This window comes from Sodiomyces alcalophilus (genome assembly GCF_042370955.1).
Source record: "Sodiomyces alcalophilus JCM 7366 unplaced genomic scaffold ACRALscaffold_6, whole genome shotgun sequence".
NCBI classification, from domain to species: domain Eukaryota; kingdom Fungi; phylum Ascomycota; class Sordariomycetes; order Glomerellales; family Plectosphaerellaceae; genus Sodiomyces; species Sodiomyces alcalophilus.
Window position 1 is genome coordinate 876,140 of NW_027263537.1, and position 12,800 is coordinate 888,939.

The following is a 12,800-nucleotide window of genomic DNA, read 5'->3' on the forward strand; positions in this document are numbered from 1 at the left end:
ATTTGGTATGATTCCGTCGTGTCTTCATCTCACACGGCAACCCACGGCAGGGAACAACGTTCAATTCGCGACGAGGTACAGGGGATGAAGCGCATCAAGTTCGTGGCTCTAACCGGCCGGGAAAGTCATTAGAGGTCCGCTGGGTCTACGCTCGGGGTTGTAGATCAAGAACACGTAGTGTCATTAGCATCCTAAGTCCTCCGGAAAATGACTGCTCGAATGCGCCGTCCATGGTAGCACAATGTCTTCCAGCAGACAGTTCCCATGGAGCCATCGCACTCACGCAGAAGCAAACCCAGCTCGCCTGTCCGCCATCTCACTCAACTGCAGAAATGTCAAAGCATCGTTCTTCTTTGACTTGGTTTCATTTTGTATTCGGGACGACCGACGTTGTCTCTGTTATGACACAAACATGTTCAGCGTCCCGTCCTCCCATGACCACCAGCCCTGCTGCCCACTGGCAAAACGATGATGAGTAGTTATTTTTTCCCTTGGTGAACCGCCACGCCAATCTCTAATGTCGGAAAGAAAAACGCGTAGAAAAATGGGACCGTGGAAAACACGCGAGAATCCCTCAGCCGGACTCCGATACCTGGTTTTTCGCAAAGCGGGTGGGAAACCGGCCGTGGGATGGGGGCCAATGGTTTTTGTTGTTATCGAGAGGTCGCGTCGGGAGTCTAGTAGCCAAAAGACTCGAGAGCCTGCGCAGTGCTTTCGTCCACCTTGGCGTTCTTCTTGGCATCGGCCAATTGTCGCTGGGCGACCTTCTTGCGCTCGTAGTAAGCGGCACCCTTGGCCTTGCGGCGCTCCTCCAGTCTGTCCACATACCCATGTCAGTAACCGTGAACACAAGCACACAAGAGTCCGAGTGCCCGTTCGCCTAATCCACAAGCCGGGGGGGGGGGGGGGGGGTATAGAACACACCTTGCGACAACATCCTGGTACTTCCAGCCGACCTCGTGGCTGAGACGGCCGACAGTGCAGTACTTGCGGCCGGGCTGCAGCCGCAGGACGCGGAGGGCCTGGGGAACGACCATCTTCTTCTGCTTGTCGTAGGGGGGAGGGACACCCTCGAACACCTTGAGGCGCTCAAGGGCGGCGGCACCGCGAGCAGTCTTGTGGGGAATCATGCCGCGGACGGCCTTGTAGAAGATTCGGGAGGGAGCACGGAAGTGGAAGGGACCTGTCGAGGGTCAGAATCATCGTTTCATCCCAGCTCTGGGGCGCTCGAGCGTGGTCGAGATCGTGAGGCTGAAGGGATGTACTCACCACCGCGTGTGGGGTTGTAGCGAGTGGCCTTGCGCAGATAGGCGTGGTACTTCACTGCAAAGCCGGAATGTCAGTCATGATCCGTTCTGTCGCCTACGTTTCCTCGGTTCCCGTTTCCTAACGAGGAGCCACCAAAGCATCATTCCAATTCTGATCCTGCTCTTGCATGCCTGGCTTCATATCGTCTGGTGGATTCGATGGTAGCGGGAAAGAGAATCGACATACGCTTAGCGCGGAAGAATTCGCCGGAGATGTTGAGGGCCTCGGCGCGGACGACGACGATCTTCTGGCCGCTGAGAAGCTGCTTGGCCACAATGGAGGCCAGACGGCCAAGGAGATGACCCTTGCCGTCAATGACGACCTGCAAGTTGTGACTGTCAGCCATAAAGTACTGGGGACGTTGCTGGTGGTCGGCAATGTAATAGCGACCGCAAAAGGGCCATCGCAGAAAAAGCGGTCGGGTTGACGAATATCCATGGCGAGCGCCCTCCATCCCTTCAAACCCTCGTCCCACATTTGTTGCTTCTCAGATATTGACTGCATATTCCGTCCATCGGTGTGCATCGCCAACCAAAAACACGAGGAGGGGAGGGGGGCGAAGGCCACTCACCACCTGCTCGAAGGACGACATCGTATTCCGAACCGTTATCGAAGGATGAAAGAACAGAAAGAAACAATCAGCTCGTAAACAAACCTCTAGGCCCTGGTGCCTCGCGGAGATTTGTGCTGTTGAGCTGTGTCGTTAGTAAGGTCGTTGGTGAGGGTGGGAGGAAAAGAGGGTTCGCGATAACTTGATGTCCGCCCGAAATTTGCTTCGACGCTTCCCCAGGGTGGACGGTGATTGTGCCTTGTGGTGGGAAAGCGCCCTAGCCGGATCGGGAATGGTGGTGTCCGGAACAAGCGAGAGGGCTGGACGCCCTTTTCTGACGAGTTAGGGTTGCAGACCTAGTAATACTATCACGTGCACGCACCGTCTCATCGCCATTCCATGGTACGAGATAATTCGCTTTAAAGGATAATGTGTTACTTATTAATGACCTTCGAACATGATGTGCATCTAACCGTGCCCGTTGACTAATTACGTACTTACTCCCCCACATCGTACCCTCTCTTTGCGACAAGAGACGGCGACACGAGATTTATCTCGCCAAACAAGAAAGAAACGAGATCGCCACGACGCCCAGCTAATCGCGCATTTCCAACAAATCAAAGCCGATGCAAGCTACGACTAGAAACCTTCGTGAACAAGTTGAATCCTTACCAGGGGTCTTGCGCGGACATGCAGGGAAAAGTTTATCTGAACCTCATTCCGCCTCGCCAGGGCTTCGGAGCTACTGCCACGACTATGCCTTAAGTCTACTGTCTAGATCCTTTAGGATGCTTTGTATCTTCTGGATCAGCTCCTTCCTCCGTGCCCTAGCCTCTGTCTCTCCATTGGTGTCCACCTCGTCGAGCTTCAGGATGACATGCTGCATTATTGTCTCGGAAATCCGACGATGTTCGTCCTCCCTCTTCTTCTCGTCGGCGGGAGGTTCGCGAATGAATGCCTCGCAGAGAGGGTAGAGCGTCTCCATGAAATAGCCATCAATCTCGTTGAGTTTAGCAATGGGCCCCGCTACTGGTTGTCTCCTGCCCGGGGGCGACCGGGACGCGTCTGAACCACGGCCGGGGGTGGAAAAAGTCGAGGCGCTGTCGTGCGGGCTGGCGTTTACGTCGTTGTGCTGCGGCCTCTTGGGTTTCTTGGACCTCTTCTTGCGACGTTTCCGCCCATCGTCGATATCGTGGGGCCCAGTGCCTGCATAGCCGTGGCCATCGTCGACGACCACCATTTCCTCGTCCAGGTCGTCGCCCTCGCCCATGGCCCCGTCCGACACTATGACCATGATCTCACTGTTGTTCTTGACGCCGTAATCCCGGATAGGCGCCGCCGGCTCCTTAAGTTGACGGCCCTTGTAAAGGATCTTGGCTTGGCGGGCGCGGCGATCGGAGAGGTCGAGTTCCAATGCGATTCTTTGGCGGATGTCGCGGACGCGAAGCTTGCCATCGCCGATGCAGTAGGGCGGGAAATGGGCTGGGTAAGTGACGCCTTTGTGCTTGATGAGGAGGATATCGTCATCCGGTACGGGGGCCGTAGAGCGCGGTCGCGACGGGTATCTCGGAGTCGTCGAGGACCCTGGGAAGGAATCCTGGAGATCTTGCGACGTGATGTAGCTAAAGTCCTCGTCGGTCACGTTGGGCACGCCGCCAGCTCCGAGCTCCGAGCTGTATGGAGACAGCGAGTCTCGTCTCGACCAGCCATAGTGTGCCATAGCGAAAGGGACAGCCAATAGGACGCAGGCGACGACGCTGTAGAGAACGATGTCCGGTTCCACGCCCAAGCTGGAGGCAAGGCGCTGAGAAGATTCGACGATGGTGGAAGCGATGGTGCCGAGTGACTTGTCCAGATAGACCTGGACCGAGGCCGGCAGTCGGGCAGTGATGTTGGACAAAGCACCCGGCGATGCTAGGAGGGGTGCGTCGGACGCCACCTTGACGGATGAGGCGGTCCTTAAAACTAAGGACAGCCGGCGAAGGGACGAAGGGAGGGTTGATCGTTGGGGTTCTTAATACATCGAGACGAGATTGGCGGCAAAGTCGCTGAGTTGGCGAGAAAGCTCAATGGGTTGTGAGATGAAGGCCGAGAAACAGACGATTACGCCGTCGTTGATTCCAGTGGATGTTGAGTATCGTTGGCAGTCGGACGGCTATAGCTGAAGAGAACGGCCTACGAACAGAATCGCAGGGCAAGGATGTTGATCAACGGTTATAAATCACGAACGGACGGAAGCCTGCATTGTAAGGGATGCGAAAGGCCATAAGGAATCGAGGTGTCGGCCGAGTCTTGGTTGTAAAGACGTGAGGAGGAAAGGAAGGAGAAAAAAATATGGCGATGTGTCGTCAGCAGGGATAAAAGAAAGTGATGGGCGCTGGTAGATTTTGCCTCAACAATGGGTGGTACACTGTCCAGATTGTAGGACGGCGGGGAAAGGAGGATGTCCCAGTGGGGGCATCGGCAGGCGATTGAGAGGCCCTGATTGGGGATATTGGGGGAAATTATGTAACCGAAGGTACCCTGTACGTTGTACACGAGTTGGGAGTTCGTGCCATGATTGCGAGACCAATCGTAGATCTGCTACAAACCGAATTCCTGAATCATTGGTGAGATGTGGTTCGATTGAAGTGTCCGTATTGCTCTGAAGGACAGGTCTCCAAGCGTATCACGAGGTCATTTCCGTTGCCTGCGGGCAAGGACTTGTTATTGATCATCAATAACTTGGGTACTGTACCAATGCACCTACCAAGTGTGGCAGTGGACCGTGGCATGTATTCATTTTCCAATGCCATAGAGTCTGGGCTCAGCTGGGTTGGGCTAAGACCGGCAGTATCACAAACCACAGGCCTGGGAACAGGCTTCTCGTCAGGTCAAAGAGGCTTAAGGACCACTACGTTGAAGAACTGGGTGGGCAGTCCGGCGAAAAGATGGAAATATTTCGGAATAGAGAGCTAGGGAGAGCTTCGGCCAGCTCGTAGCGAGGTTAGATGTCTGCCTTAGAACCGGCCCATCGGGAATCTCTAAACAAGATGGCTTCTGACCTTAAAGGCTATATACGTACTTGCATATGCCCTTAAGTTGTGGCATGTTAGACAAAGCGCACATGGTGCAATCCCAGGATTGCACCACTTCCACTTTGTTTCTCCCACGAGGGCTGTATCTAGTACTTCGTAGGACGACGAGTTGGAGTGACGAGATCTATGAAGCAGATCTACCTTTATCTAACAGCTGATGCGGTTTGCTATTATGTATCGTGCTATACCTAATCTAGAGTGAACCGTAATACAGTGAAGCATATATTATAGAGATTTTAGACGTCTTGGTTATAATCTGTTTGCCGGTAGACATAGCTGGCAGCTTGGTTAACGCAGTAATATAAAAGCATTAGAACTAGACGTATAAAGCGAAATCTTATAGTATAGTAATATTAGAAGCGCAGCAGATAGAAGGCATAGGAAATCACATGCCATTATTAAATACGAATACCCAACTGAACGCGGGAAGCCAAGCTCGGACACATTTTGATGGTCTTGCCTCTGACGTAGCACCAAAGTACCTGCACATCAAGTACCAAGTTGGCCCTTTCAGTACAGTAACCCTGAAAAATTGTTACCCAAGCCAGTCCTCTGCAACTCGTCAACTTACCAACCACTCGTGCATCTCAATCACGACATCCCGCACAGCATTGCATCGCAGCACTCCTCATGTTCGTCTGACAAATCATATTACTGCATTTACACCAGCAACCCACCCAAGGTTTTTGTCCGCGCTTCTGCAGAGTTCTGTCCCATCCTCCGTATTATTTTAATATATATATATATATATACGTCACAGCGGCCCGACAAACCAATCGCATTTCCGGCCAGCAAATGTTTCTTTTCCGTCGCCTCTTCACTTCCTTTTCCACCATCTCACCCGCGAACATGGCCCAAGCAAAGCAAACCGTTCAGAAGTACATCGACGAGAACAAAGTCGTTGTCTTCTCCAAATCGTACTGCCCTTACTGCAATGCGACCAAGCAAACACTCAATGGGCTGGGTGCCGAGTACCTCGCCATCGAGCTAGACCAGCGGGGTACGTTTGTTGTCCAGTCCCATCCCTTTCCACCATAGCTTCTTGTCCTCCCTCATCTATTCTCCTGTCCTTTTGTTGTGCTAGTACATGCTTCGAGTTTTGTGTTGATTTGGCGATGAATAATGCGCGGGCGCGCTGACATGCAGGCTCAGACGACGGCTCCGCTCTCCAGGACGCTCTCGAGGAAATCTCCGGCCAGCGCACCGTTCCCAACAGCTACATCGCTCGCAAACACATCGGCGGCAACTCCGACCTGCAGGCCCTCCTCAAGTCGGGCGAGCTGGAGAAACTGCTCAAGGATGCTGGCGCGCTCAAGGCGTAAGATACACATGCCGGCATCGGAGTCGGGATAGGCGTGCTGATGGACGCGGGGGATTCTCTTCTCTTGCAGGTCTAGGCTTTGATTCCCCTTGATGCCCGTGCTGCTGGAGGACATGGCGATGGCTTTGTCTACATAGATACCCATGCGCACTACTTTATCAGGACACGGTGGGCCGCCAAACGATGGACAGAACAGGCTGGTAGCTTTTGGCGTTGCGAAGGATACTGCAGTGTAATACAGCTGTGTCTTTGGAACATTCAATCGGAGTGGCTATCAACACATAATCAAAGGTCGGGCTGTAATCCTTGATACATCAAGGTGTAATATTTTATGTATATTGTACATGCTTAAGATGTTGAGCATATCCAAATATGCCTGGCAGTCCTGCCTCCCACCTCTTATCTTATACCACTTGCGACGCGACAGTTCCGATCGGCCGCTCGACAAACTCCATTACCCCGTCAACAATGTTCTTCCTAGCCTCTTCCGACGCGACCTTGCTGCCCGCCAAGTAATTAAGCCACAGTAATCTAGACACCCTCTCATCGTCGACCCGGCCGAGGAGCTGCCTCCCCTTGCCGGATCCGTCGTCATATAGCACATCCAACCGGCCCTTGGCGTCGCGGCAGAGAATCATCTCCCCCTGCTTGGGGACCTTCCCGCGGGTGAACATGCCGCGGAATTCGCGCATGGCTTCGCCGAAAGCATCGTCTCCGAACGCCTTCTTGTCGGTAGAGGACCTCGCCTGGATGGCGCGGACGAAGCCGTCGCGGAGGTGGTGGAAGTCGGTGTCACGGACGGGGACGATGCGGACGGCACTCCGGCAACCAAGGTCCTTCAGGACCTCGACCCAGGTGGCCTCGCCTTCTGCCGGGTCGAGGAGAGAGGCGCGCAGGGAATCGCGCTCGGTGGGGACGAGGGTGGTAGCTATGGGATCAACCTTGGAAACGAGGTGACGTTGGAGGGCGGCGATATCGGCGGTTGCGACGTAGTAGCCCAGGACGTAGACGTTGATGCTCAGGAACGAGACGGAGCGGACTCCGAGGCCCACGAGGGTGTATTCCACGCCGGCAGCGTCGCGGATGGTCGACGCCACGGGGAGGTTGTTTGTCTTTTTGGCCTCCGCCGCTTCGGCAGGCTCGGAAGAAGCTAGCTCGAGAAGACGGGGGAAATGGGGCACCGTAGAGTTACCGGTGGGGACCAGTTCCTGGCCGTCCTCGTCGTGGATGACCATCTTGCGCTTGGTGCCTCCCTCTGTGATGAAAGGTCCCGATCCAGCGGCGGAGTCGAGGTGGGCGACACCCCGCGGTGGCTCCTCGCTCTCGTTCTGGCTGCGCTTCTGCTTCTGTTTCTTCTGGAGCGAGATGGCGTTCCAGAGCTTTGACCCGGTGTAGATGATGCCGATGAAGCCGGCCAGGGCACCTGCGGCGAGGAAATATGTGCGGTCGCGGTCATACTCGCTTCGGCTGCGGGAGAGCTGATTGATGTTGTATCGTTCGACGAGACGGGACGAAGACTGACGAGGTCCTAGGAAGGTCCTGTGGGGAACCTTCACGACTTGAAATGCCCTTGCCCCTCGGCGGAGGGGCCGAATGGCTGCTGTTCGTAGCATTCTGACGGGGGGATGGCGGGAGAAAGAAGAATTGTGCCGTGTTGGCGTGAAGAGAAAAGAGAAGATTGGCAAGAGGTAAATGGGTCTATCCAGGAACTAGGCTTGGATTATTATAAAGTGGTATGGCCCTAAGAGCCGATGTGCATCGGAGCACAGGGATTTGAAAAGCTGTGTTCGAACCGGCGACGCAGAGTAGGGTGGTTTGGCCGTTCTTTGGGCATCCAAATGCAATTATAGACGTGCAATGGCCGAGTGATCACCAACTTGTCAAGCAGCGTTTGATCCGTACTCACTCGACGGAGAACATCGCGGGATAATGGGCCGATGCAGAGCTTCCGGCAAATACGAAGGTACCAATTCTATGCCAAAGCGACGTCACTGATCACATGATGTGAGCACATCTCAGCCAATCAAGACGCGACCTTTTTGAGGGTGTTTTCACCACTCGCCGAGCGCTTCTTTGCATTTTTTTTTTTCCTCTTTACTGATTGTATCTTACATACAAGAGACGAAACAGAAATAGAAGAAGAACAATATCTCATTGTCCTGAACCGGAGTGTAATACAGAAAAACCATCCCGTGATATGTACTCTGGACCATCCCTGTGTTACGTCGGGTCGATCGACACTCGACAGAAAGTAACAAGTCACGGGACGTATTCATACCTACGAGTACTTAGTACGTTTGCGAACGAATGGTCGGTCGAGGACAACTGCCCCTGACTTGTATCACCTGGCCTGTATCGAGTTACAGCCACGCCTGCTAGAGAAGCGGCCAAGCTCTTCTTATAGAGATATTCGGTCACACTCTGAAAATATACGAATATGGCGTTCCAACACCTTACTTGCATTCGACAGGTCTTGCGCTGGCGGCGCTTGAAACCGTGTCGCACAGGAACTTCTTACTAATCACCTCCCTTCTCCGGGTGCATGAGTGACACATCGGTACGTAACAAACGGGAGGAAAGGTACCCCGAGGTACTTCCATGCCATTAGGAATTTCTATGATTAAATGCGGTACCCAGACAAGTATCATCTGACGCAACCTCCACCAACTCTTTGTTCTTCCAAAGTTCCCTCTCTTCCGTCCATCTCGTAACCCGCAGGACACCCACCCGACTTCCATCGCACACCAACCCACGATACTGTTCTCCATCCTCTTCCTGGGCTTCTCTTGCGACCCCGAGAGCCAGGCACAACCTTTCCGTCCTTTGTTTTCCCCCTTTCCTGTTTTCCGCCCGAAAGCATTCAATTTCTACTCCACTTTTCTCCCGAGTCGAGTCGGGAAGTTGCCTCCACACCGACCCAAAGGGCCCAGAGAGGGAAAGAGGCTCTTATCGTCTACTGAGCCGACGCCCACCATTCTCTCCACTCGAATCCTTCGACTGTGACTCCCACCCGGTATCCTCACTCTTTCGATCGGCGGTCGGTTGGAGGATTTCTCTTTCCTTCGGTCTCAATTCCCGACGGTTTTTTTCGACGATTCTTTTTCTTCGCCGTCCGTTCTCTGGCTGCCTCCTCTCGCCATGAGGCTTTCCGCTCCCTCAATCCACATCATGGCCCCCGACTCGGCTACCAACCGAGGGGCTACGCCGCCCGCCATCGGCCCCGAAGATTCGCGCTCGTCCTCATCGACAAACTCCCCCATTCCGGCCGATAACGAGGAATCCGACTTCTTCCATGGCGGCAACGACTCCCAGTCGTCAGTCGGCATTCCCAACACTGAAGACATGCAGGTTTCCGACGTGACCGACGACAGCGAAGATTACCTACCTGGCGTCGCCAAGCTGCCCAACGAAATCCTCATCAGCATCTTTGCCAGGCTCAACAGTACCTCCGACCTCTTCCGCTGCATGCTCGTCAGCAAGCGCTGGGCCAAGAATGCGGTCGATCTCCTCTGGCACCGCCCTGCCTGCAACAACTGGCAGAATTATTCGTCCGTCTGCCGGACGCTTCAGCTCGAAACACCATTCTTCGCCTACCGCGGTTTCATCAAACGCCTCAACCTCGCCGCCAGTGGTCTAGCTGATAAGATTAGCGACGGAAGCGTCATTCCCCTTGCCGTCTGCACGCGTGTCGAGCGCCTGACCCTCACCAACTGCCGTCAACTTACCGATCAGGGCTTGGTGCCTCTGGTGACGGATAGCTCCTTCTTGCTTGCCCTGGACGTATCCGGGAATGAGCACATCACCGATGCGTCGATCCGCGCTGTCGCCAAATACTGCAAAAAGCTTCAGGGCTTGAACATCTCGGGCTGCAGACAAGTCACCAATGAAGGCATGATTCTGTTGGCCCAGAACTGCCGTTACCTCAAGAGGGTGCGTTGATTCTGATAAGCCTCCCGATTCCCTCTGTTCTCTTACTATGCCCAGCGGTCGTATTCTTTGTTCATTCCATTTGAAGGCGAAAATATACTGACTCAGAAACCCGTATCTCCAGCTCAAACTGAACGAATGTGCTCAGCTGCAGGACGTGGCCGTCTTCGCCTTCGCCGAGCACTGCCCCAACATTCTCGAGATCGACTTGCAGCAGTGCATCCAGATTCAGAACGAACCCATTACGGCGCTTCTCACCAAGGGCCAGTCGCTTCGCGAACTACGGCTGGCTGGCTGCGAGTTGATCGACGATTCGGCCTTCCTGTCCCTCCCTCCCAACAGGACGTTCAGTCATTTGCGCATCCTCGATCTGACATCGTGCGCCCGGGTGACGGACGCGACTGTCATCAAGATTATCGATGCTGCGCCCCGTCTCCGCAATCTGGTGCTGGCGAAATGTCGCAACATCACCGACGCAGCCGTTTATGCCATTTCGAAGCTCGGTAAGAACCTGCACTATCTGCATTTAGGTCACTGCAGCCAGATCACGGATGACGCCGTGAAGCGGCTCGTCCAGCAATGCAACCGCATGCGCTACATCGACCTCGGCTGCTGCACCCTCCTGACGGACGACTCGGTGATGCGCCTGGCCCAGCTGCCCAAGCTGAAGCGCATCGGATTGGTCAAGTGTAGCAACATCACAGACGAATCCATCCTTGCGCTGGCCCGCGCCAATCACCGCCCACGCGCGCGCCGCGATGCTTTCGGTAACATCATCGGCGAAGAATATCACAGCTCGCTCGAACGTGTCCATCTGAGCTACTGCACAAACTTGACGCTGAAGGTATTTTCCCACCGTCCCCTTTCCCGCGGTCCAGGTCACCTTTGTCCTTGTCCGTGCCACTAAAACATGCTGCAGAGCATCATCAAGCTGCTGAAGTATTGCCCGAGACTCACGCACCTGAGCTTGACGGGCGTCGCTGCCTTCCTTCGCGAGGAATTTGCCGAGTTCTGTCGTCCGCCGCCTCCAGGTTTGTTCTCGCCCCCTCCCCACCCCCTCGTTGCTCATCCCCGTTCTTGTTGGCTAAAGTTTGGACTGTAGAATTCACCGAACATCAGCGAGGCGTCTTCTGCGTCTTCTCAGGCGCTGGCGTGAGCAGGCTGCGCGAATATCTTCATACGGCCCCTGAGTACGAGGCACTGCGCGACTGGGCCCACGCACCACGTTTCGCTGTCCGCACTGCGCACGATATCGCCCGGCTACAATCGCCGAATCCGCAGCCTAGAGCAGCTGGGCCGGCCGTTGGTGATGATGGCGCCGGATATACCGCAACGGATGCGCCAGGACCCGAGGGTGCCCAAGAGGCGCAAGCTGTCCAGGGTCTCCATGGGAGCGAGATGGCCCTAGATGCGCAGCAACCGACCATGCAAGCCCACCACTTGGTCAATGGCAATGCCTTTGCGGGAGTACCCCCAGTACCCCCCATCCACCATGGCCCAGCCGGAGGCGTGACGGTTATGAACGGCACCAGTCCTCAGCCGAGCAGCGGAACCCCACCGACGGTGCACTTCCAGCATCTCACACATCCTCAGACGCATCCTGCAAGCCAGGCGCGACAACCGCCCATGATTGTCTCGGAATTTTATCACCAGGCAGATGCGAGCCGAGGGTCAAGCTCGCCAGCGACCGCCGTGTCACCCCACGGCGTGAACATGGGAGCTGCCGGCCCGTCGGGTAGCGGACAAAGTTCACTGGGTGCCAGCACAGCATCCATGCAGGGGCAAAACCCGCCGGATGGCGCGGTTGAAACGTCCGGCACGCCGCCCTGAATCTTGTGTCTGATTTTGCTTGCTAACGATCCCCGTTGGCACTCGCGTGCCAATGATGTCCTTGGGCGAAGGGTAGTGCGCATTGTATGTGTTTAATGGTAAGGGGGGGTTTGGTTTTCCGGAGTAACTACAGCTACCACAAGGACAAAAACCCCCCGCGGGGTTTCGTCTATACAGAGAGACAAGAGATACCCGATTGCGATTGTACGGCAAGGTTCTGGACAGGTATTCGTGTTACGATGACGACATGACGGCCTGGGAGAATGGATTTGTTTTCTTTTTCCTATCGTTTTTCCTGTTTTCTTTTTCCCCATTTTTTCCCAGAAGCAGAGAGCGAAGCATATTGCGCAGGCTCAGGTCTTCTTTGAGGGACTATGAAAGGGTTCTAGTCATTTCTAGTCAAGTTCTAGTCAGGTTGATGTACGCATATTACTCAGTAGGTGTCGAGCTCGCCCTGGTTGGGCCCGGGCTACCTATCCTAGGTAGTAATCCGCGGCCGGGGATTGCGTTCGGGATGGTTGACTCGGGATTGTTTAGTACGTTCTGGTGTGGCGTCCAGGCTTTTGGCACTCTGGTTCGTGCGGTGAGGGATCGACGAAGAGGTTTGCTACACATGGAACTGTTTTGAGACTTACAGTAGTATACAGGCAACAAATAGTATACAGAGATTCTTCCTAGAGTTTCAAGTTAACTTATTGTGAAGTTGTATTTGTTTTGAACCCCGGGGTGATATTCTACGAAAACATCGACGTATCTTGACGCTGAGCGGCTGCGCGACACCTATAGT

The 12,800-nt window shown here is 54.6% G+C and overlaps 5 protein-coding genes across 5 annotated transcripts; 2 read left to right on the forward strand and 3 right to left on the reverse strand.

The window, feature by feature from the left end:
* Positions 1–32: 32 nt before the first annotated feature.
* On the reverse strand, positions 33–2,098 carry ACRALDRAFT_1049674 (60S ribosomal protein uL13). The gene is made up of 5 exons (XM_071015608.1): positions 1,880–2,098; positions 1,495–1,630; positions 1,270–1,323; positions 925–1,183; positions 33–816 (listed from the first exon to the last, which is right to left on the reverse strand). The coding sequence occupies exons 1-5, from the start codon at positions 1,898–1,900 to the stop codon at positions 678–680; spliced, it is 609 nt and encodes a 202-aa protein (XP_070873201.1). The 5' UTR covers positions 1,901–2,098; the 3' UTR covers positions 33–677.
* Positions 2,099–2,237: 139 nt separating this feature from the next.
* Positions 2,238–4,241, reverse strand: ACRALDRAFT_1063098 (uncharacterized protein). The gene has a single exon (XM_071016726.1). The coding sequence runs from the start codon at positions 3,576–3,578 to the stop codon at positions 2,613–2,615; it is 966 nt and encodes a 321-aa protein (XP_070873202.1). The 5' UTR covers positions 3,579–4,241; the 3' UTR covers positions 2,238–2,612.
* Positions 4,242–5,784: 1,543 nt separating this feature from the next.
* Positions 5,785–6,257, forward strand: ACRALDRAFT_1033030 (uncharacterized protein; the record flags this gene model as incomplete). The annotated part of the gene is made up of 2 exons (XM_071014935.1): positions 5,785–5,935; positions 6,088–6,257. 2 exons carry the CDS (start codon positions 5,785–5,787, stop codon positions 6,255–6,257), a joined length of 321 nt encoding a protein of 106 aa, XP_070873203.1.
* Positions 6,258–6,660: 403 nt separating this feature from the next.
* Positions 6,661–7,869, reverse strand: ACRALDRAFT_2109005 (uncharacterized protein; the record flags this gene model as incomplete). Its single annotated transcript, XM_071023393.1, has 1 exon — positions 6,661–7,869. The coding sequence occupies one exon, from the start codon at positions 7,867–7,869 to the stop codon at positions 6,661–6,663; it is 1,209 nt and encodes a 402-aa protein (XP_070873204.1).
* Positions 7,870–8,945: 1,076 nt separating this feature from the next.
* On the forward strand, positions 8,946–12,708 carry ACRALDRAFT_1063101 (uncharacterized protein). Its single transcript, XM_071016727.1, has 4 exons — positions 8,946–10,186; positions 10,308–11,027; positions 11,103–11,214; positions 11,286–12,708. Exons 1-4 carry the CDS (start codon positions 9,425–9,427, stop codon positions 12,011–12,013), a joined length of 2,322 nt encoding a protein of 773 aa, XP_070873205.1. The 5' UTR covers positions 8,946–9,424; the 3' UTR covers positions 12,014–12,708.
* Positions 12,709–12,800: the final 92 nt, after the last annotated feature.

What these genes read in the sequence shown, in the direction of transcription:
- ACRALDRAFT_1049674 (XM_071015608.1), bottom strand. Translation starts at nt 1,900, where the DNA reads ATGTCGTCCTTCGAGCAGGTG. An exon ending in CTACAACCCCACACGCGGTG is followed by an intron (nt 1,184 to 1,269) that starts GTGAGTACATCC and finishes GACCCTCGACAG; the next exon opens with GTCCCTTCCACTTCCGTGCT. An exon ending in TACCAGGATGTTGTCGCAAG is followed by an intron (nt 817 to 924) that starts GTGTGTTCTATA and finishes GTATGTGGACAG; the next exon opens with ACTGGAGGAGCGCCGCAAGG.
- ACRALDRAFT_1063098 (XM_071016726.1), bottom strand. Translation starts at nt 3,578, where the DNA reads ATGGCACACTATGGCTGGTCGAGACGAGACTCGCTGTCTCCATACAGC.
- ACRALDRAFT_1063101 (XM_071016727.1), top strand. Translation starts at nt 9,425, where the DNA reads ATGGCCCCCGACTCGGCTACCAACCGAGGGGCTACGCCGCCCGCCATC. An exon ending in ACTGCCGTTACCTCAAGAGG is followed by an intron (nt 10,187 to 10,307) that starts GTGCGTTGATTC and finishes CCGTATCTCCAG; the next exon opens with CTCAAACTGAACGAATGTGC. An exon ending in CTGTCGTCCGCCGCCTCCAG is followed by an intron (nt 11,215 to 11,285) that starts GTTTGTTCTCGC and finishes TTTGGACTGTAG; the next exon opens with AATTCACCGAACATCAGCGA.